General features: G+C 36.7%; 1 protein-coding gene across 1 annotated transcript in view; it reads right to left on the minus strand.

The window, feature by feature from the left end:
• CRISPLD1 (cysteine rich secretory protein LCCL domain containing 1) overlaps positions 1-22,162 on the minus strand; it is a 43,269-nt gene that overhangs the window by 15,754 nt on the left and 5,353 nt on the right. The window contains exons 3-6 of the mRNA XM_006202399.3: positions 3,232-3,350; positions 2,752-2,884; positions 1,607-1,722; positions 638-738 (exon numbers count right to left, since the gene is read on the minus strand). Of these exons, the coding sequence (XP_006202461.1) occupies positions 638-738; positions 1,607-1,722; positions 2,752-2,884; positions 3,232-3,350 (469 nt within the window). The remainder of the gene's footprint in view (positions 1-637; positions 739-1,606; positions 1,723-2,751; positions 2,885-3,231; positions 3,351-22,162) is intronic.

Raw genomic sequence — 22,162 nt, forward strand, 5'->3', positions numbered from 1 at the left:
TTGTCGGGTAAATTTTAGCTTCATGTGCTATAAACAGAAAACCATATTTATATTTACTTTTGAGGACATTAAACACATTTGAGAACAACACTTTTTCCAGCAGTTTGTAATACTGCTATACTTTTCTTGTTGTTTTGGCATGAGAAATTGCGTGCTCTGCAGTAAGAAGCAGAGAATTAGTATAACTCACTGGGCATGATTCAGCAAGATTTATGGATAGGTACTTAGGCAAAAACCTTCAAAGTGCTAAAAATAAATTGTGTTAAATTTCTAAATTCTTCAAAAATGATGACACTTACAGAAATAATTCTGGTCAACACTAAATCAAGATGGCTTTCAAAAATAGTAATATACTTGTCACTCTGAGATAATTTCCAAGTAGAATTAAGTGGTTATCTGGAATATATCTTAATATCTTAACATCATGAAACTTTCCTTCAAAATCACATTGGTATAACAGACTTAATATTATAAATACTTCAAAAATATTTTAAATGGCTTCAAAATATTTGAAATACAAGTTCGAGGACTTTTCATGTAATAATTAAATGTGCTTTTGTCTTTTTAAACTCAAATTAATGCAGAATTTGGATTAAAATATAAATCAAACTGAGTATTACAACACAATAGCACATACCTTTGTAGCACAGATTTTCTCTGCAGCCTCCTCCAAAACTAGGCGGGCAAGCAGAGCAGGGCCGGCCATGTTTGTAGGGGGCGTGGCCCCACCAGTTTCCCCTTAAAAAGATAATCCACTCTAGTAAGAGGTAGCCTACTTTCAGTTTCAGTTTTATGCCCCATATTGTTTTCCACATTTAGAATATTTTTGGAAGAATGATGTAGCAATCTATTTTTAAACTTAGTAACATTGAGATGTCACCCTTAACCTGTTAAAATGGCTATCATCAAAAAGAACACAGATAAAAAATGTTGGCGAGGATGCGGAGAAAAGGCAATTCTCCTACTTTGTTGGTGGGAATGTAAATTGGTGTTGATGATAGGCATTCTAACAGGTTAAGGGTGATATCTCATTGTTATTAAGTTTAAACATAGATTGCTACATCATTCTTTCAAAAATATTCTAAATAATATACTATGAATATTGTTTAAAACTACAAAACCAAATTTTTGCAAAGCACAAATTTTCTGCTTTGGGATATTCATCTACATTCCATTTGTTTTAATAAAAACAGATTTCAGACTTACATTTAACCCTACGTTCAGTTGTGTAATATTTTCAATTAATTACTTGAATGGTCTTTACACAGGTGAAAATACAATTCTCAGTCTACAGTTTTTCATCTCTAATAAATCCAAATTATTGAATATTTACACAATATAATAGTGCAATAAGTAAAACTGAAAGCTTAAAAATATGATTCCTGTCTTTACAAAGATTGTATTTTCAATTTCCATATTCCTTTTAAGCATTGATTTTATGCATGAGGCAACTGTAACTGTTGCCATATGAAGTAAACTGAGTTAGAACAATGGACTTTACTTGATAATCTACACGGAAAATGAGAAAAACAAAATCAAGAATATACAGTTATTTTTATGTCGTTAAGAAATATTTGCATATGGAAGCAGTACTTTGTCTACTTACTTTGGGGAATAATTGCACACTAAGTAGATAGCTTTGGGCCAGATCTGCCCCCAGATGTTCATGTTTTGGCACAAGTTAATGGCACAGCCTATTCGGCTACTTGTCGCCCACACCACCTACATTAGAGAAAAGAAATGCTCAGAAAAGTAGGCTGAGACAAAGCAAGACAACAACATGTCCAAGAGAAAGATGTATAAAAGCGGACTCAAGAAACAACATGTATCATTCAAAATGAAATGAAGCAACAACAAAAAGGATATTTTTCCTGACACTTTGGAAAGTATTTAATTTAAATTAAAAAAAAAAAAGAGAGATCTATAGGTAAACAACTGTATCCAGATAGAAAACATAAACATCTTATGTATGACTCAGTAATTCAAATGTTACATCCTCACAAACCGAAATGCTGTATGAATTCTTCTATGCAGAAACTTACCTAACAAAGGAACAGAATTTCTCATCTTAAAATAGAAAGAACCAGAGTAAAAGTTTAGGTGTTCAAATTTCTTAGACAATGCGACATTTTCACTGTCACTGCTGATCTTGATCTTGTCCCATGCAAAGGCACGCAGAGCCATTTGTCTGCTTTCTCATCACTAATAATCAGTCATAGAAATTCCAGACACTCAGATCTGTGGTGAGCTTTATCAGGTCAAATCTGCCCTTAGTTGTCTGATTTAGAAGTTTAAAACATTCCCAATACTAAATGTGAACATTGAATATAAAAAAGAAAGACAAATTCTGCACACATGTAAATGCTGAATGCCATGGTAAATAAAACTATTCTTTATTCTTTGGAAAGTAAAAAAAAATAAAGACACCTGACCTCAAAGATGGTAAATCTCTCCCCATTTGCATTTATGGGGGCCATATTAAAAATGTTTTATATGTAAAATCATTGAAGTAACATATTTTTAAAGAAAAGTCTGGACTTTTTTTCTGATAATTATTTTTATTGTTCATAAAAATTCGTAAGCCTATTCTAAATAAATCAATACTTATGTAAGTTTTTTTTTTTAATAACCACACCAAATGACCTAAGACAAATGTTTAATATCCTAAGTTCCCGCACAAAAAAAAGAAAACTTTGTTAGTTTACATGAACTCAACTTAAAGGAATGAAGCATAATGTACCCAAAACATACCTGTGTATAATGAGTACATACAGGACCGGAACATCTGAAGGGACAATAAGGGTTGCATTCGTGTTCGTATGGGAAGCTAAAGTCTCTTACTTCATCATACCATGCTTGTACATGAAATGTTGGGGGCCTATATCTATTTGAAAGAAAATAACCACAAAGAGCAAGTAAAGTTGGAGAAAATATAAAATCAAATATTGCAAAAAAAGATTGATAAAGTTTGGTAGAGAGGTATTTTTATGTAAGTTTTAATATTAAATACTTCTGCACATTACATCACTAATATATCAATAATTTAAAACAAAAATAAGTTTAAAATACTATCAATCATTGTAGTATGACTTTTTATCATTATTTGTCTTGGTGTGACTGCTTGTTTTTCTTTTAGGCACTAAGCCTTTGAAAATTTACAATGAGGCATTAGTAAGTATTTCATCTCAAACACTAATGTTTTCAGAAACAAAATGTTACATTTTAAGCTACCTTCCCCAATGTGCTCCCAAATTCTGTCCAATTGATGGAAGCAAGCTTGCAGGTCCATGTTCCCACAAACAACTTTCAGCCCAGGATGCTGCAGATCTTTCCAGTTCTATATCCCATGTCTACAATTTAAAACAAAAATAAAATACAAATACAAATGCATTATGCACATGTAAAGTTTGGACATTTCTTTAGAATACAGTGCTACTCAGTTCTTTTGTTTTCTCTCTCCTTACTTCTTTGCAAAGTCTGCATCTTAGTCTCGGTTCTCGCCATCTCTCACATAGGTTTTTGCACTAGCCTCCTAATTAGTCTCCTTGCATCCATCTCTAAGCCCTCCAATCTGCTCTACAACTGTTTAGAATTGCCTAAGTGGATACAAACATGCTTAAGTGATTCCTCTATCTAAAGGCATCCAGCAAAACCCTGTGTACATAAAGTCTAACCAACATTTTGGTCCCACTGTTTCCTGTCATAAAACATGCTATTCCTTGCTCTTGCTGGCATTGTTTCTTCTGCCTAAAACATCATTCTCCCACTTATTTCTCAGACAGACCCTTACTCTTTCTTCACAATCTACCTTTATATATTCTCGACACACTTTCAAGTCTCTTAGATGTAAGTATCCTCTCCTTTGGGCTCTTCAAGCTTTGTAATGCTCCTTTGCTTTAGCAGCTAATACACTGCAATGTTAGTATCTGTCCATGTGTCTCTTTCCTGGGACTGTGGGATGCTTGGAGGCAGTTATTTAACTCACACCAGTATTTTCAGCCTATTATCTGTGTCTGCCATATGGACAAGGGGGTTAATAAATGTTTGCTGACTATACGAATGATGAATGAATCTGAATTCTGTAAAATATAAAATTAAATAAGAGTGATTAATTTGTACTTTTAAAATGACTTATAAAGAAATAGTTAAAATTATATAATTCTTATTTCATATGCCTTGGGTTGAATATTCAATTTGTTATTTTGAAAAGCAAGCAGTACAGTAAGCGTGGTGATCAAAACAAGAGAGTCGGGTAGAACTGGGTTCAATCCTGGCACAATTACAGGACTCTGGGCATGTGAAGAGGACAAAAAATAGTCCTGGAACTAGGAAATGAGGACACCTGAGGTGATAGCAATGAGACTAGAGAAAAGCAGACAGACTGAAATAATGAAATCCTGATAATAATTTAGGAATTTAAATTCCTAGAGGTTGATGGATGACTGAAAGCAGGTGGTGAAGGAGGGGAAAGGTGAAGACTGACGAGGTCACCGAACTGTGAGAAAGAAAATACAGAAAGAGAAATGGATTATTGTACTAGACGTGTATGCCTGTGTATTTTAAGAGTGATGTGTGAGGAGTCTGTGATACATGCAGTATATATGTCAAGTAGGGGGTTCTGGGGAGAGAAATATGCCCTGAAGATATGAAATTTTGAAGTGATTCACCCAGAGATAAACTTCCTCAGGAAGATGATAGAGAATTAGAAGAGAAATGAAAAGAAAATTCTGGGGTTATCAAAATTGAAGGTAAGAAAAAAATGAGCTAGTAAACTTAACTAGGGGAAATGGTATCGGACAGGTTAAGGGAAAACTGAAAGAGGATTCAATTACAGAAGCAACAGGACAGAGATTTCAGGAGTGGAGAGTGGGCAACAGCCCAAATGTTACAGAGAAGTTGAAAAAGATGAGGTCTGGAGGTACTAATTTATTACTAAAAGCAATTTCGGATCCATCCTCGGTAGAAATATCACAACACAGAGGGTTAATAAGTGACTGAAAAGAGAAAATGGAGAAAGAAAATGTGAAGAGGAAGAAGAGAAATGGGCAGAGCCTCAAAAGACTGGACGCCAGACTAGGGAGAATTTGATTTGATTTTTAAAGGATGGAAGAAATCTAATCATGACTATAGGACAAAATGACAAGACACTAGAAAGAAAGACGCCCCCCTCAAAAAAAAAAAAAAAAGGTGTGTGTAGGGAACAGAAGTGTCTTTATTCTTCATATAATCTTTTTATAATGAACATTCCTCCTCATTCAACTGTGGATCTGAAATATATAAAATCATGCTTTCAAAGCCAAAAAGTTAAATTTATACAAAATTAGAGTAAGTATATTTTTATTATAGTGCATCTTTATTATCTAGCAAAAACACACAAAAAAGTGTGTTTACATGCTACTAAAAAATTAAGGGCAGCAAAATAAAAAGTACCTGGTTTTTATGAAAATTTGAATTTTACTTTGAATTAATATCAAATGTGTAAGATGACTGGTTTTGTGGTATAGACATCAAGAATGCATGCATGCTCCATATACTTATCAGATAAGCACTTGATTTGCCAAATACAGACATACTATTAGTTAAATTCATTACTTAAATTAGACCTAATTTTATAACTAGACTTTACATAATTATGCAAAGGCATGATTCAAGTTGCTGTCATTATCTACCCAGACAAATTAGGTAAGAAACAGAATTTGGCTGAAGTTTCAGAAAATGAGCAAGATGCCGATTTCCTTTTGTATCCAAAAGGCTGGGGAGATGGTCATCTTTCAAAAGGAAGCATGTTCTCAGGCAGAAGTTCCCTGGAAAGTCAGTTGTCCTTAAGAGACAAACTTTGTCTTCAATCTTGGAAATCAGATTCTTGGTTAGTAATTTAGTCATATGCACAGTGAAACCATACTTCATGGGTTTCTAATCTAGCAACGTAGCAACCTCTTAGTCAAAGCGCAGCCAGGAACCATAAGAAAAACATAAACATTCCTAGACGGCAAAAAAAAAAAAGCCTTGAAACCATTGGAATGGTTTTAAAACACTCTTCCCACAAAGGGTGGAGCTGAATTCCCTTCAGTTTGAGCTCGATAGCGACTGTCTTCTAATAAACAGAATGGCACTGTGAGACTTTCCAGGCTAGGTTAGGAAATACAGCCTCTTTCTGATTCTTTCTCTTTTAAGACACACATCTTAACAGATCTCAGCCAACAAATTAGGAGTTCAGCTACCCAGAAAAGGTAGCTGGAAAAATAATACGGAGAGACCACACAGAGACAGAGACAGATAGAAGAGGGGTTCCTATTGTCTGAGTTTTCCTAGCCCAACCACGAGAGCCGTGGGTTTGCATGTCCAGGTCACTGTAAACAAGTGAGATCCAGGGCAAGAACCTCCCAGCTAAGAGAGTCCTTAAGGTCCTCATTCAAGGTCAATTTACTCTTGTTTTGCACACAATGCTACAACCTTAGATGTCAGTTTTTCCTACAAAATTGAAGATGGACCCTTTTTAGAGAAGATATACGACCACTTCCAAATTCACAAATATGTTGTATTTCCAAAATTTGTTTATATACCTGATGTGTAGAAATTGGAATAAAGTCTGAAACATATCATTCAAATACTTAAGCTAAGTTTTCTTACCTGTAAAATGTGTCAGTTGAAATAGATAACTCAGGTCTCTTTGAAGACTGAAATTCAATTACTGAGTATATATTATGGATAAGCTGTTTTTACAGCATGACTTGTTTTCTATTTAATCCATTAAAACTGGGAGGTAGAGCATAGCAAATGAACTATGATATGCTAAAATAGGGACATACATTATTTTACTGTGAGAACTGAGGCAGAGAGCATGCAATTAAAATTTGCTACCAATATTTAATAAATATTAGTGACAATTTAAAGAGTAATTATTTAAAAAATCTAATCAAGCATGTGGTGTTTAGGTCAAGTTCAATAATACGAATTAAGAACATTCTTTAAAAAAAAATACTGAAAATAGTTATCCTGGAAGAAATACTATCATAACATGACAACAGCACAGAATGTATATTTTTATGCTACAACATAATATTTCAGGTTTTAAGACTGGCAATAATCCATACCCATCCCATTTAAATGCAGGTTACTCTCTACAAATTTCTATTTAAATTCAGGATTGTAAATTAAATCAAGATGGCCTAACTGGCTTCAGTTTTTCTCTCTGAACTATTCACCCAGGCCTAATTTAAAGCTAAGCCACTTTTAAAATTACCATTTCTTTACAGAATGGGTACTTGAGGTGTGCAGAAATGAAAACCACTCTATTTTCCAACTACATGCGTAAGCTGTTCCTTCTGAGAACACAGCAGAGCCTTCAACTGAAGTTTTATTACTAAAAGAAACATTTAGCATAATATTAACATACTTTGTCTCCAGTGATATTTTTCAACCAGTTCAACATAGAGGCTCTATCATTTTCGGGTGTGTGTACATAAGAAACCTTGAACCTTGACAAAGGACTTTCAAAAGTAAACCTAGAAATATATAGTCATTTTAGAACTAAAACACTGTACTTGTAAAAATCAAAAGTTATGTAGCTCTCTAGACATGTACAGAAACAAGTACATGATTGCTATCCTTTGTGAGATACGGACAGCATACACAATTCATATTCCTGCCAGAGTGCCTGTTATCCTGTTCTAATAACAGTCAAAGACAGTTGCAAATCACTCAGGAATGTAGTTTTTAATAGAGTTACTATTGCTAGCTTACCAGAGGTTGTATCACCACACATTAGGCAAAAACAGTTATTAGCAGTGTAACTCTTTCTTTCTCTTTGATACTGAGAATAGTTTCTCTCTTAAAAAGGATTAAATATTTTCAAATACATTTTCTTGACCATAGTAAATTTATATAGCTCTTTCCAGAGTCAGATAATTTTAAAATTCATGTCCTGGTAATCATTGATTCTTTATAGCTTCAAAATTATTATTGTAGTACATTAAGCAAGAGTTGAAAGCCAGTGTAAATTAGTTACTAAGAATTTGTCTGAAGAGCATTTTCTTATAACTGAGACTTCAAAAATGTTAGTACAAAAATCTAAAGTGAATAGTGGGCTGTTTTTCCAAATAAAAGTCAAATATTTATTTCACACAGAATATCTAACATTAAAGAACTTTTTAATTATTATTTTAGATTGTATTAAAGAATACAGAGTAAAGATCTGTGATACTATCTGCTTGGTGCAAATCTGTGTAATTAGACTCTTCAACATAAATCCTCGAAGATCAGCAGTAGGCATGGAAATGATGGACTTTGTCCAAAAAGTTACTGATAAACACTTATTGGTGAAGATAACGTGATAATTAGTCTACCAAAGGAAATACTCTAGGTAACACTGAAGCTGTTAAGTAGTTCATTTCATATAGTGATATTCACTATTGAAAAAATTTATAAGTGAATTAAGAATTTTCATTGGAAATTGACCAGCGTGATCTGACACTTTTAAATGCACACAGAAATAATCTACTGACTGAAAACCCTCACATAGTTCAATAATTGTTAAATGTCATTCTCAGCAGGGGGAAATAGGATTGCACGACTTTCTACCATTTTAGAAAACCAACATTTTTTTAGCCCACTCAGGTCTGAAGAAGCAGCTGAAGAAAATCAAAGGCATATACAGCTATCTCTTCCTAAACACCACGTTTAAAAGATAATTCTTGCCCTGCCATAACTTTTGGAAAAACAGGTTTATAAACATTCATCATACGTCAAAACAAAATCCCTCAGAAATCACTGTTGTGTTTTCCTATTTAAATCAGAAAGTGCAACCCCCAAATCTGATGGAATAAGCTATCAACGTGATCCTCTCAATAGCAATAACTTGACCTCTAAGAAAGAATTTGTTTCTATGGAAGTAACACACTTGACAGTTCACAAGACTTCAGATTCAAAGTCCAAATATAATGCCTCATTATAAAATCTTAGCCACCTTCTTTTTCCTCTGTTGGTGGTATTATCAGAACTACACTCGAGAAACAGACATCAATGAAATCAATCAATCAATCATTCAATCTATGCTAAAAGAGTGCAAGATGTTTTTGTGACAAAGTCATCTGGCATCAAAAACACGACGGAAAACAGCCGTAAATTCATTCCTCACAACTCAGAAATTACCTCGGGTGTTTAATTTCTGTGCTTCACCTGTTTTGAAAAGACTTTGTAGTTACAGGGAAAAATGCACCAGGGTCAGGTTTCAAAGGGAACACCTGTGTTTCTGGACAGAAGGGCTTCGCCAAGTATTGAGAAAGTAGCATTACCTTAGGGCAATGCACATATTAGGGTCTCCTGGAAATTAGAGAGATGTGAGGGAGATGTGGCAGTATTTTACTTAAAATCTACTTCAAAACAAAACCTTAAATTTTTTTAAAAAGTAACAACCTAACAATTTAAGGAACTACCTCTTCTTTTTAGTAAAATTAAAATAATTGGGGGGGAGGGTATAGTTCAAGTGGTAGAGTGTATGCTTTGCATGCATGAGGTCCTGGGTTCAATCCCTAGTATCTTCTCTAAAAATAAAACCTAATTATCTTCCCTAGCAAAAAAGAAAAAAAATTAAAACAATTTTTGGAATGGAAATTTAATGTGTGGATAAACTCACAGGATCATTTTAATTAAACCCATTGTTTCAATACTATGCAGACTGAATGCATGATGTAGTGTAGATTATCCTCGTGAGGCAGCAGAGACATTAATTCAACAAAATCCTTACATTTCCACAAAATGTACTCTGATTCATATCTTGTTTCCCTGCCAATGCCCTCCCAAGTCTGGTCATAACTTACCTACCTCACTTATAACCCAGCCCTCTTCAACACGGGCCCTCTACTGCTGACTCTCTAGAACTTAAAGTGCTTGGAAATCACTACGAGATCTTGTTAAAATGCGGAGTCTGACTTGGTAGGTCAGGAAATCAAAGCTATGACACTTCTAATACCCAGTACCAGAAATATACACTGAATACCCACAACAGAAGAAGCAAGGTCCTAGTACTTGGCCGTTTACATTTCTTGGCCATTGAATCCATCAGAAATTTCCCCCCTCAGGACTGTTCTTTCTCCCCACCCCTCTCCTTAGTTAGTGAAACTTTATCCTTTCACTGAAATTCTGTTCACTTCTCTCGCTTCTTGGAAGTCATCCCAACCACAATACACACTCCGTTTATCTCACCCTTCTCTGCACTCTCTCAAACACGTAATTTGCCAATTACCACATGGTCTCCTAGAGCTGTTTCTACTGCTTAATTCTCAAACTAGAAGTTTAAATCAAAAACTGTGTCTCATACTTTTTCTGCATTTTCCAGGTGACCTAATGAAAAATTTGGCATGTAATACGTTGCCAATATGTACTCACTGGTATCTCTAGCGTCACAGCTGGGCTTGGCAGTAACTTGGATCAGGGATACAGGGACCTAAACCCCCTAAACCAAACATACATGTGTGGTATAAACTCAGGTAAAAGGGTATTCACGACGTACCGAGGCTAAACAAAAGGTAAATTCTTGAATAGCTGAACTTGGATTATTTTTGTAAAGGCCATAACTTTGTATTGACTTTGTGATAAATTTAAGGCTATAATGTTTTCATTATTTTTGTTGTCATTTAGGAAAGAAGTAGTTAATCCTCCAGACTACGATCTGGATGTTTACAGAGACATCAGTATTTAAGGAAATGTTTCAGTAATTGAGAAGGTACAGTACCATCTATCTATCAGTTCTTTAAGTCTTGATCTATGGATATTGGGTCAATGTACAAAAATGAGCACTTATGTTTTAATTTCTCTGTAACATAAATTTAGATAGATACACGATTGATCTAGAAGTCAAGCCTAAAAAATCGATGCTAGGAAACATAAGCTCTCATAACAAATCATCCTACATGTATTAGTTTACAAAGTTGAGTATCAAAATGAAAAGCATCAAGTTCTGAAGTAAATAAGATATGAATTGCTTTTATTTATTGTACTTGGGGATGTCTTTTCAATTTTCAGAAAGAAAAAAGAGGTGGGTTAACAAATGAAAACTTCTTTTTGAGAAAATTAGTAAAAGATAAGGTTTATGGACAAACAGAAACCAAAACATACAGTTTAACATGATAATGATAAATAATGATAACTTCAATTTAAACCAAAAGCCAATATAAGACACATTTAATTGCATACACTTACATACTTTTAATGAAAGTACTATATTAAGTTGTTGACTATTCCTATATTGAGAATTCTATCTTAAAGTTTCACTAATAATTCCTGCTTCAAGAACATTAAATTGTTATACTTTCAAACAGTCATTGAGAGCTATGTAAACCATATGGTTTCCTGTTTTCCTTGGCTACTAGGAAACTCATAGCTGGTTAGGAACCACAGCATGCTCAATCAGATGTTCAGGTGTCCCTTAAGAATATGCCTATAAATTTTTGTCTTCAGTGACCAAACAATGACTAAAATGATGATGTAAAGAAATATGGTTTTCCAAAGTCTTTCTTTGAAAATTTGAGAAAGAGTATTGTGTTAAATATTCTCCATTGTTTTCCACACATAGCCATTCTCAGCCACTTACTGCCATACTCTGTGGCCCAAAAGGCTCAACCCTACATCCTGAGTTTCTTCAGGCTCCCTTGGCTCCTGGATTCTAGTTGAATTTGGCCACTGGAAGACACAGACAGGAAGTTAGAGGGGGAGAGGTGAGTTTAAGGATGTATTATCCCCTCCTCAACCCCACTCATCCCCTCTGAGTACCTGCCCCAGGTGATGGTGACTGGGCCCTTTCATACAGCCCTTCTGCCAGGCTCTAGTCCTCACCAGGAGGTGATACTACCATTCATGCCTGGGTCTCTCATCCTTTGTGGTCCACAACTCTGCACACAGAGTTAAACCCTGCTATTTTTTTTTTAAACCCTTGCTATTGTGGCATTTGTTTCCCTGATGAGAAATAATATCTGAGAATAAAAACATCTCGCAGAATTTGTGTTAGTAAACTGCCTATCACATTACCTGATACCTACTATATCTTAACACATGTTCTCTTATTCCCCTGTTCCTTTAAGAATCTGCTTAATTTGCTGTGATTCACATAGCTTTTTATGGAACACTGTTAATATTCATGGGGCCGAGGATGAAATTCAAATCCAAACTTTTGAATGATTAAAAAATAAGATAATCACTGCCACCTAAAGTTTCAATGAAAAAGCAAATTTCTTAGAATTCAAATTTAGCACAATATTACTTACAAAACAATGTTTAGAGTAAGTTATTTCTAGCTTTGCTTTGAATCTATTGACAACAAACTAATTCAGGACCTTTGTTTGCATTAAATTTTCAGGATGATATTTCCACTGAAGCCTCCAAGTAAGTACCCATGTAGTTTAGGTTTAGTTTAGGACACGCGTGCGCGCACACACACAGAGGAATAGTTTAAAAAGCGTTAATGAACTCAAAAGTTTGGAAATCCTCTGTAATAACTGTTTCACTTACAAAAGTCATACAAATACCAAATTATATCAAATAAAATGTTTCTTCATAGCTATGCAGAGAAGGAGAATGGATAGGTCTATGAGGCTCAAGTCTGCCACGAGTCACACACAATGTTATCTCCATCGTTTCATCTGTTCTCACAGATCGTGACTGCCAAGTCCTCGCTTTTGAATCAATCACACACATATTTTCATATCAACAGCTTATCATCCAAGGTTCGCATCATCCATTGCCCTCGACCATAGTCCCTACCACACAATGACGATAACGTCTAATACTATTTCAAAATGTACCTCTTCTAAGAAGCCTTTCCTGGTTACTGTTTTATATTGAAGTATTTTTAGATTTATATACAGCTTAAACTAGACTAATCAGTACTTCTTATCACACTGTGATTTACATCTTGAGAACAGCTCTCCATCAAAAGCCATAACACTCTGATCATCGTGTCTCCTGGAAGACTCTACCCCTACTCGCAGAGGCGTCCGGCCATCCCCATTTCATGAGACAGAGAAGTCCATAACCCATATAACTCTGAAAAGTCACTAAAATCCAAGGCTAATCTAGCCACTTGTCACACTTATTAGAATGATTTTACCTTAACCAAAAAGCTACTGTACATAACATTAAGTAAAACATTAATACAACACTTTAATGAAATAAATCCTTTGTGATTTTCTAATAGTATTTTCCTATCAACACAGAATTAATCAAATCCTTTTTCATTCCGCCCAGTTTAGAATCACTGTTGGAAATCTATCTAGTCATCTTTTTATTTTTTCATTCATTCACTCCATTTTTTCCCCTTCCAACTAGCAAAAATTGAGCTTAGAGCATGTATCAGCCTCTCAGCTGGGGAAATGCAAAAATTACTAAAGCACAGTCCCTTCCCACAAAAGAAGGTAACGCTAGAGAAAGAGACAAGAATGTAAATAACAGACAGGCGCAGGTATGAAATGCTGTGGAAGCCAGGGCATGAGGGGAGCGGGGGGCGCGGAGTGCACTTTGTATGGGAGGATTTAGACAAAAGCAGATTAGTCTTTAAGTGAGTCTTGAAGGAAGAGGAGAAATTCACTAGAGAAAAAACAAGATGCACATAAGGCATTCTAACATCTGCAAAGGCAAAAGGGCTTGGCAAGATCCATATGGTATTAAAAAAAAAAAAACCCCAAGGTGTAAGGAATAATGGTATAGATGTTCCTGTGAAACAGCACTGCTCTTTGTTTAGATGTATTCATCGTTTTCCTGAACTCAGGTAACAAACCTCTTCTCGTGGCCCTTTCTTTCTAGACGGGATTTTGAGGTTCTTACTCCATCTTCACTCCAGAGCCTCCCCTCCTCCAAAACTTTTTTTGTCACCTTGATTTCCCATCCCTGGACAACATCTGATCTCACTGTAGTTTCTTTTGAGCATATCAGTCAATCATCCAGGATTTCAGATTTAAATTTGCCATGTCTTGAGCAAATATAAGATATAGTTTTATATTTCACTCCCAGAAGCTTTATTGGATTGTCCCCTGGTTAGATGGTTACTTTCCATTGTTTGATTTACAACAACAACACAAAGGAGAGTTATACAGAGTAACTCCCAAGCTTATTTCTGGGTCTTCTCTAATAGCTCATTATTGGATCGGATCTAGCTGACCCTTCGCCACCCCACTCCTTTCTTGCCGGCTTTGAAGTTCTGCTTCCTCCCTTCTCACTCACACGGCCTTTAGAGTTTGCCCTGTTACTGACTGCATTTCACTTTCCAGTCTCCTGCAGAACTGTGTCATTAACTAATTTTGAGATTCCACTTTCCACCCCTCCTCCAAGTAGACAGATTTAAACATTAAGCCTTCTGAATCTTACTATTCAAGCTTCTTTACCTTTTTGGTAAAACACTTCATGAAAGGGAGTGAAAGGAGTTGCTATCTGATAAAAAGGAAAAGGTGAATGTAAGAGTTGAGGTGAAGAAGAATCTGGATTCTAGAGTCAACTTGTAATGTCTCAATTTAGACTTCGTTTCCTCCAGAGAGTCTAAAGCTGACTACTCAAAGTGTGGTTCCCAGGCAGTGGCTGCCACATCACCTGGGAGCTTGTTAGGAATGCAGAAAATTGGGGCTCACCCAGACCTACTGAATCAAAACCTGTATGTTAGCGAGAATCCCAGGGGATTCATGTGCACGTTAAAGTCTGAGTGGCACTGGACTAAAGCATCCCTTATATCGAGTCTCAAAGTTATACCTGCTGCTTTTCCATGAAAAACACATGCTACCTTTAATTTCCTGACGCCCGACTTCAAAATTTTCTTTGATTAAATACTTAAAATATAAAGCATATACGGCCTACTGAATAGATTGTATCCATATTCATATTTTGCCTGTGAGGCTGATGAGCTTCTAATAAAGAAAAATTGTTGCCTTTTTCCCAATAAGCTACTTGGAAGCAGTTGATTTAATTGAACCTTATTGATTCTGTTAACTAGTTTAAAAAAAAAATCTTCACTGGATCATAGTTCCAGATTCTTATATTTGGTGAGTTTCATAATCCACTAATACAAGTCCACAAAATTAGGTCATTTTCATAACTCGATTCTTAGAGTTCCCATACAACTATCTGTATTTAACCTTCAGTCTGCAATGTGAACCTCAAACCCACTATTTGGTCTGAATTTCCATCAATGCTTGATCTGTATTACATTATACTTAAATACTTTAAAAATCAACACCCCCCCCAACTAACATGCCTTTAATCATCTCTTTCACATCTCCAGGAGCTGCCTAGTCAAATGTCTTCTGGGGTCAAGCAGGTGACACCACATGAAGTGGCTGGAAAGAGTGGTGTGACCTATGGCAAATTGGAGAAACCATTACTTTAAATCTTCCTGTTTTTTGGAAATACTTTACCATGATATACTATAGTAATACATACTACAGTTAGCTACTTCCCTATCTATTAGATTTTGTAACTTAAAGCACTGGAAACCAAACCAAATTAAAGTACCTTAGAACATCCCCTACATTTGACTCCACAGAGGTCTTTATGGAACGTCTCTAAAACTGCCATTTCACAATATCCTAAGCTCAGGCCCCTTCCTTTCTGCCATCTCAGTCTGGCTGAGGATCTCGACTGGGAAAAACAGAGGCATCCACATGGAAATTCTCTTTGATCATTACGGTCACCAGACTTCCTGCTTGTGTACCTACAGCCTCAGCCTTTCCTGTTAGAATAAATGAACTGACTGCAGTTATATTTCTCCTTTCCATGCTGGGTTTTCTCAACTTGTGCATTTCCATCCACTCACAAATATGCTCTTTAAAAACAAAATTTTAAAAATTCCCATATACCTCTCTAGCACTGGCTACTTCCATTTCTCTGATCTCCTTCACAGCAACAGTATCATGAGGAGTTTCTCACAATTACTTCTCAACTTCCTCGCCCCTCCTTCTCTTCTGCCCACCACTGAAATCACTCTTCTCAAAGCCACCAACAACCTCCAAGTCCACAAAACCTTTGCTGGCTTTTCTTCATCTTACTCGGCTTCTCAGCGATACGGAAACTGTTGAACTCTCTTCTCCAGGCTTCTGGGACACCAGCCTATCCTGTCTTTTCCTTCAGCCTTACTGACTACTTGTTCTCAGCTTCTTTTGCTAGTTTCTCCTTTCTGTTCAACCTCCACATCTTGCTGGGCCAGGACTCAAATCCAGGTATTCAGCCTTTGTCCATAAAAATCTTCTCCTTGGATGGTTTTGTTCAGTCAGTTAAGATAAAATGGTTCCTAATAGCACCTGCATGGTTTCCACATTTTTATCTCAAGTCCCACCTCTCCACTGACCATAAACTCAACGGAGGCTGACATGGCATCCGAAATAAGCTTGGCCAGAAAGAACCCCCTGATTTCACCCCCACCTTCTCCTTTTTGATTCTCCTCCTGTCTCCACAAATGCTTCAACTATCCACCAACGTGCTTGAGGAAAAAACCTAAGAACATTCCTCCTTACCCTTCACCTTTCACATTAAGGCTATCGACAAAACCATCAGCAATGCCCCCTAAACATAGCCTGAAAGTACTTACCTCTCTCCATCTTTGGCACCATCACCCTGGTCCCAGTCACTATCATCTCTCACTCAGAATATAGCAGTGGCTTCCTGACTGTCTCTCTGCTGTCAGAGCCTCCTTCAGATTACTCACCACTACACAGAATAATTTTATGAGACTGGAAATAAGACCAGGTCAATCCCTTGCAAGGACTTTTCCAATGGCTTTCCATTGCATTCCAAATGAAATCCAAATTTTTCCTCGCCAATATGGCACAAAAGGAATACTGGCCCCTACTTATGGATCTACTTCATTTTCTAACACTTTCCTCATTACTAAATACAGTTCAGCCACCGTAGCCTTCTCTGTGATCCCTGACCTACCTCACTCCTGACTTAAAGATCTTTTGCCGGGTATCCTTCTGCCTAGATGTCTGCATCTTTGTTTAGCTGGCTCCTTCTCATAATTCAGGGCTCAGCTCAAAAGCCACCAACTCAGAGACGCCTTCCCCAACTACTCAATATGATTAGCTCCATCTCTGTCATTCTCTACCATCTCACTGTGTGTATTTTCATTAACTTGTTGAACTTTTTATACACTAATGTATTCTCCAGCATCAAAATCAGTGCCTGGCACAAAAATGCTTAATCAATATTCATCAAATTAATGCTTTTTTAATCACAAATTAATCAATAAGAATAACAAAGTTTTAATCCCTTATAAAGAACTTCCTGAACCTTCTTAAAATTATGAAGGCAACAAATACTCAGGAAACCAACGAAAGGGTTACTTAGACATACCTACTGTAATATCTTCACCAGGCAACACATCACCACTTGAATTTACATTTTCTTCCAATGAACTAAATATTTTGTGTAAAATATAAATATATTATACATCATAATATGGAAGACATATATTTATGCTAGCTTTATAAACTTTAACTCAATTAGTAAAAATCAGCAAAAATGTAAGAATTTAAATATTAAATCATGTGCAATTATTTGGTTGTATAAATTCCTGAAAGAAGTATGTGAGAGAATACGGTTGAATAATAGCAAAGAATGTTCTTGAACTAAATGTCACTCTTGATTATAATTATAAATGATTACAGATGATTATAAGTGAACATTTTGCTTTTAATGAAGGCATTCGGTTAAAGGTAACTGCAAAACCAATTATGCAAAGAAAACTGCATTTTCCTACTGACCATGATTATACACTTGGGATATGTTTCCTAACTGGATTACCTCTTCTAAAACTAAGTTGGAAACTTTTGGTTAGAAAAGAGTTAAGGCTGTGGATACCACCTGCCCCACAGGAGACGGTTCACATATGACAGATGAGTGGGTGAACGAGCAGCTCACTTATCCCAACCATTCTTCCTTGAACCACTCTTGGACCACTGTGCCACCCCCCACGCATCTATCAGACCTCCAGTGTGGCCTCCGCACTGCAGAACTCAAAGGTCCTCATTTCACTTGATCTTTACAAGCAACATTTAACAGAGCTGATAATCCTTCCTGCCTTTCTTCATTTGGCTTCCAGGACATCAGGCTTCCCTGGCTTTCTTCCTAATTCTCAATTCCCTTTGCTGTTGCTCCTCACCCTCCCTACCTCCATACTGTAAAGTATGTGAGGCCTCACTTCTTGAACATCTCTTCCCATCAATACTCATTCCCTTGATAATCTCATCTCTCTTCAAGTTGCATCTAAATTCCAACAAATCCTAATTTTATGTTCCAGATTAGACCACACATGTCTAATTGCATATTTAACAAGTTCACTTGGATATTTAAGCAAAATCTAAAGTTTAATCTGTCCAAAATTGAGTTCTAGCTTTCTCTATCAAAAGCTGGTCTATCTACATTCTTCTCTAACTTACAAAATGGTAATTCCAATACTTCCGGCTTCTCAGGCAAAATCTGCATAACCATACCCCACATGCAAAATCTGTGTTACCTCCAAGAAATTAAAATTCCCATGATATACCCCATGATGCTGCAACTGGTGATGAATGAACAAGAACTTGGCCACTGTCCTGTCCTGATTCTCATGCTAAAGGTCTCATCTTCTGTTGTTTTTGGAGGAAGAGACTAGACTGGAGGGGTGGCGGGGGCAGACCACGTGGGGTAACTGCAAGCATCTTTATCCTGGAAAGTGAGGAGGCAGAGACTGCTTCTACCTCCTCCAGCCTCTTGGCATTGTATCAGTAACCTGCTGTATCAGTAACTTGCTGATCTCTGGAATCTCTGTAACCATTCTAGAAGTCAGTACAAGTCAAAAGTCCCCCATTGATATTTAAACCAGAATGGAAACTATCATCAGATTTCAAAACACTGCAGCCAGGGGTTGGATGGATTTAGACCTTGCACCAGATGTAGGAACTTCCAGCCTACTGGCTGCCGGGCGGGGCGTTTAGTTTTGCAACAAGGCTTCCCTGAATTATTCAAGATTGACGTCATGCTTACAAAGGAGTTTTACTGTGTATCACACTGTGCTACTTCTCACCACCTTCAAGGCTACCCTCCCATCCCTAGCCACCATCAACTGTTGGATTAACTACTGCAATAGCCTTGAATCCCTGGCTCACACCGTTGCCCCACCACTCACCACTTAAAGTCTATTCTCAACAAAGCCAAAATGATTCTATCTGTAAGTAAGATCAGGCTATTCCTCAATTCAAATGGCTCAAATGGCTTTTTATCACTCCGACTTATCACTCAGAGTGAGTCTTTACAATGGCATGTGTCTGTTCTCCTCAGTTAAACCTCTGATCTCATTTTCTTCGTTACTTCCACACTCACTCTGTGTCAGCCACATAGGACCCCCCACTGAGTTGGGAGATTCAGGGTCTTTACAGCTGTTTTAGGAAAGGAAGAATATTTGTGTGTTTACTGCTGGGCCCTGGATGGTGCCTGGCATTTGGTAAACTCCTAATCCCAGGTGAATGAAGGAATAAACAACAATAACAATTTCAAAATTTTGTGACATATTTCTGGCTCCGAGTGTCCACTCTCCTAATGAAACTGCTTCTTGTCTCCTGCATTTCTGAGATCCTAGATTTGCTGCTTATATGTAATGAGGCATCTTTAATCTCCTAGAACTCTAGGGCAGCCACCAAATTCAACAGAACTGAGCTGTAACGTCACTCTCTTCCTATAGGCATTGCCATCTACGGTGCAACTTCCAAAAAGAAAAATACATTAAATTGAAGAATCGATGCCTTCAAAACAAAAAACAAAACAACAAAAACTATGTATTCGAATTAAGGCTCTGTAAACTTTGAAATTTTGTAGACCAAGAAACTGAAATAAAACATAGCTTTATTGTATCTAAACAATAATAGTGAAGTAAGATAAAAATAATTTAGGAAAAATAAACAAGCCATTTCAAATATAGAATAAAGAAACGTTAACAACTTTAAACACTAGTAACAGTCTTTAAACCAAGCACGTTACCTCATATACCTTTAAGTGCATGTAGATTATACTGTATATCATTAAAAGACGTGAATATTTAATTTTTGAAAATTACCCGGCAAGCGCCAGTATTGAGAGAACCATCATTTTAGGAACTAAGAGCTGCAATAAAATCTTAATTGCAGTGGAATTCCTGCCACTGTTAGCAAGATAAGAAGTGTATAAACATTGAGCTTTGGCTAAGTGAGTTATGAGGCCATCATTTCATTATCTGCATTTATTCTGGATATATGCCATTGGTGGGAAAAAATGTCAGAAATGTGGATTCATGAGAGTTGCTTTGTGAGAGTTGTGAGAGCAACTCACAAACTAAAATCACTTTTTCAGGTTTGGATTCAGCTACAGATAGTCAGAAAGAGGGCAGGACCCAGAGCAGCATCACCCTGTTCAACAAGCTAGGTTATCCCTTGTCTAGTTTCTGGAATTATCTGCGGTGTTGAAGCCCCGAAGAAAAAGAACTCAATTTCCAATGTTAAGCATGACCATATAAAGAATGTAAGTGACAGACTGGAACTAAGCCATTGTTTGCATCAACATGCACCACAGAATGCAAGTACCACTGGGTGTTTGTCCAAGAGCCTCTGGTTGCCCAGCAGATGAACAGGTATCCAAATGGACTTGGTTCTACATTTGGGGAAAAAAAAGCTGTGCAAAGCTTCTGCCCCTAGTCTCACCATATCTGAAGTGAGCAAGCAGGTACATCCATCAACCCTCCCGGAAGAGCATCTGTCAACAGTCATCTAGAAGACATGGAAACAGCTATAACAGTGGAAAATGGCTTACATTATTGGCATTATATAATGACACATATGTCATTTTTAGGTAACGTATCCTAATGTCGCTAAAGCACATTCTAGACTTAGGTACACTTTGAATCCCAGTGAACTACTTTGGATTTCAGCCAATCTCTAATGTTTTAGAGGCTCTACTAAAAATTTGTTACAGGAGATAAATACTCACTAATTTATTTTATTATTTACATTCTAGAGCATTTGAGTATCTTTACTATTATCTCAGCAGCTCTACATTACAGGACAATTTTTAGTATGCCATGAGTATTTTTAAAAATAGAAACAAAATCTTATTATTTGAAGAATTCATTCCTTCATCTCCAGTATTTCTAATTTCCATGTCAGTATCTCTGGTGTTGGTGAAACCCTACCTCCTAGAACTTTTATTATTTCAATTCCTCTTTCTAACGTGTCCTTCATATTTGTCTCATATATAATCCTGCCCATTCTTACATCCATCCCTTTGTTCAACACAGCTATTGAACATGCAACAATATTCACTCAACAAACATTTACTGAGTTCTGCTTCTGTGCATCAGGCACAGGGTTGTACAAATAAGTAAGGTACATCCTCACCCTTCTAGGAATTCAGTCTTGGAAAGGTAAATAAACATGTTAAGTGTTTATCTGTAACAAAACTTTAATACTATCAATAGGCTTGAATAAAATACTTTCAGGAGCACAGAAGGAGTGGGACGGGGGATGAGTGCATCAAAGAAAACTCTACAGAAAAAGTTTGAGCTTAGTCTTGAGTTTTCAGGAGGAGACAGGAGGCACAGAGGAACTAAATTAGCAAAGAGGCACCGAGGCATGAGAAAACACGGTTATCTTTAAGAAGACTGTATAGTTTAATGTGAACACAGATTCAAATAGATGCAAGGGAGCTGAGTGTACGGGGTATGGTGGACTAGACGTGCCTCCTCTTGTCGGTTAATCAAGGGGGCTTTAACTTGTGAGCAACAGAAAGTTAACTGAAGCTCTGGGCAGCTGAGTAACCACCACAGATCTCTTTGAGTGAAAAGAGATACAGTAAAACAGTGAGGGAGGTGGACTACAACAGAAATACAGCAGAACTGGACTAGGAGAGTCTGCTGTCCGGGAAGCTGCGGTACAGCTCTCGGGTGAGACAACAAGCACGGGTTAGGATGAAACAGAAGAGATGGATTCAAAAGACATTTCTGAGACGATCTAAAGAATGATCAAGTAACTGCGGATTTCTGTTTGTGTGTGTGTGTTATGTGGACGTGGGTAGAGGGAATGAGAACAAGGCAGGTGGTCAGGACATGCCCAATGTTCTGTTATTTGTTTGTTTGCTTTTCATTTAGAGGGGATGAGGCAGACGTCCACGACATCCACTGAGAAAG

This window comes from Vicugna pacos, chromosome 29 (genome assembly GCF_048564905.1).
Source record: "Vicugna pacos chromosome 29, VicPac4, whole genome shotgun sequence".
NCBI lineage: Eukaryota > Metazoa > Chordata > Mammalia > Artiodactyla > Camelidae > Vicugna > Vicugna pacos.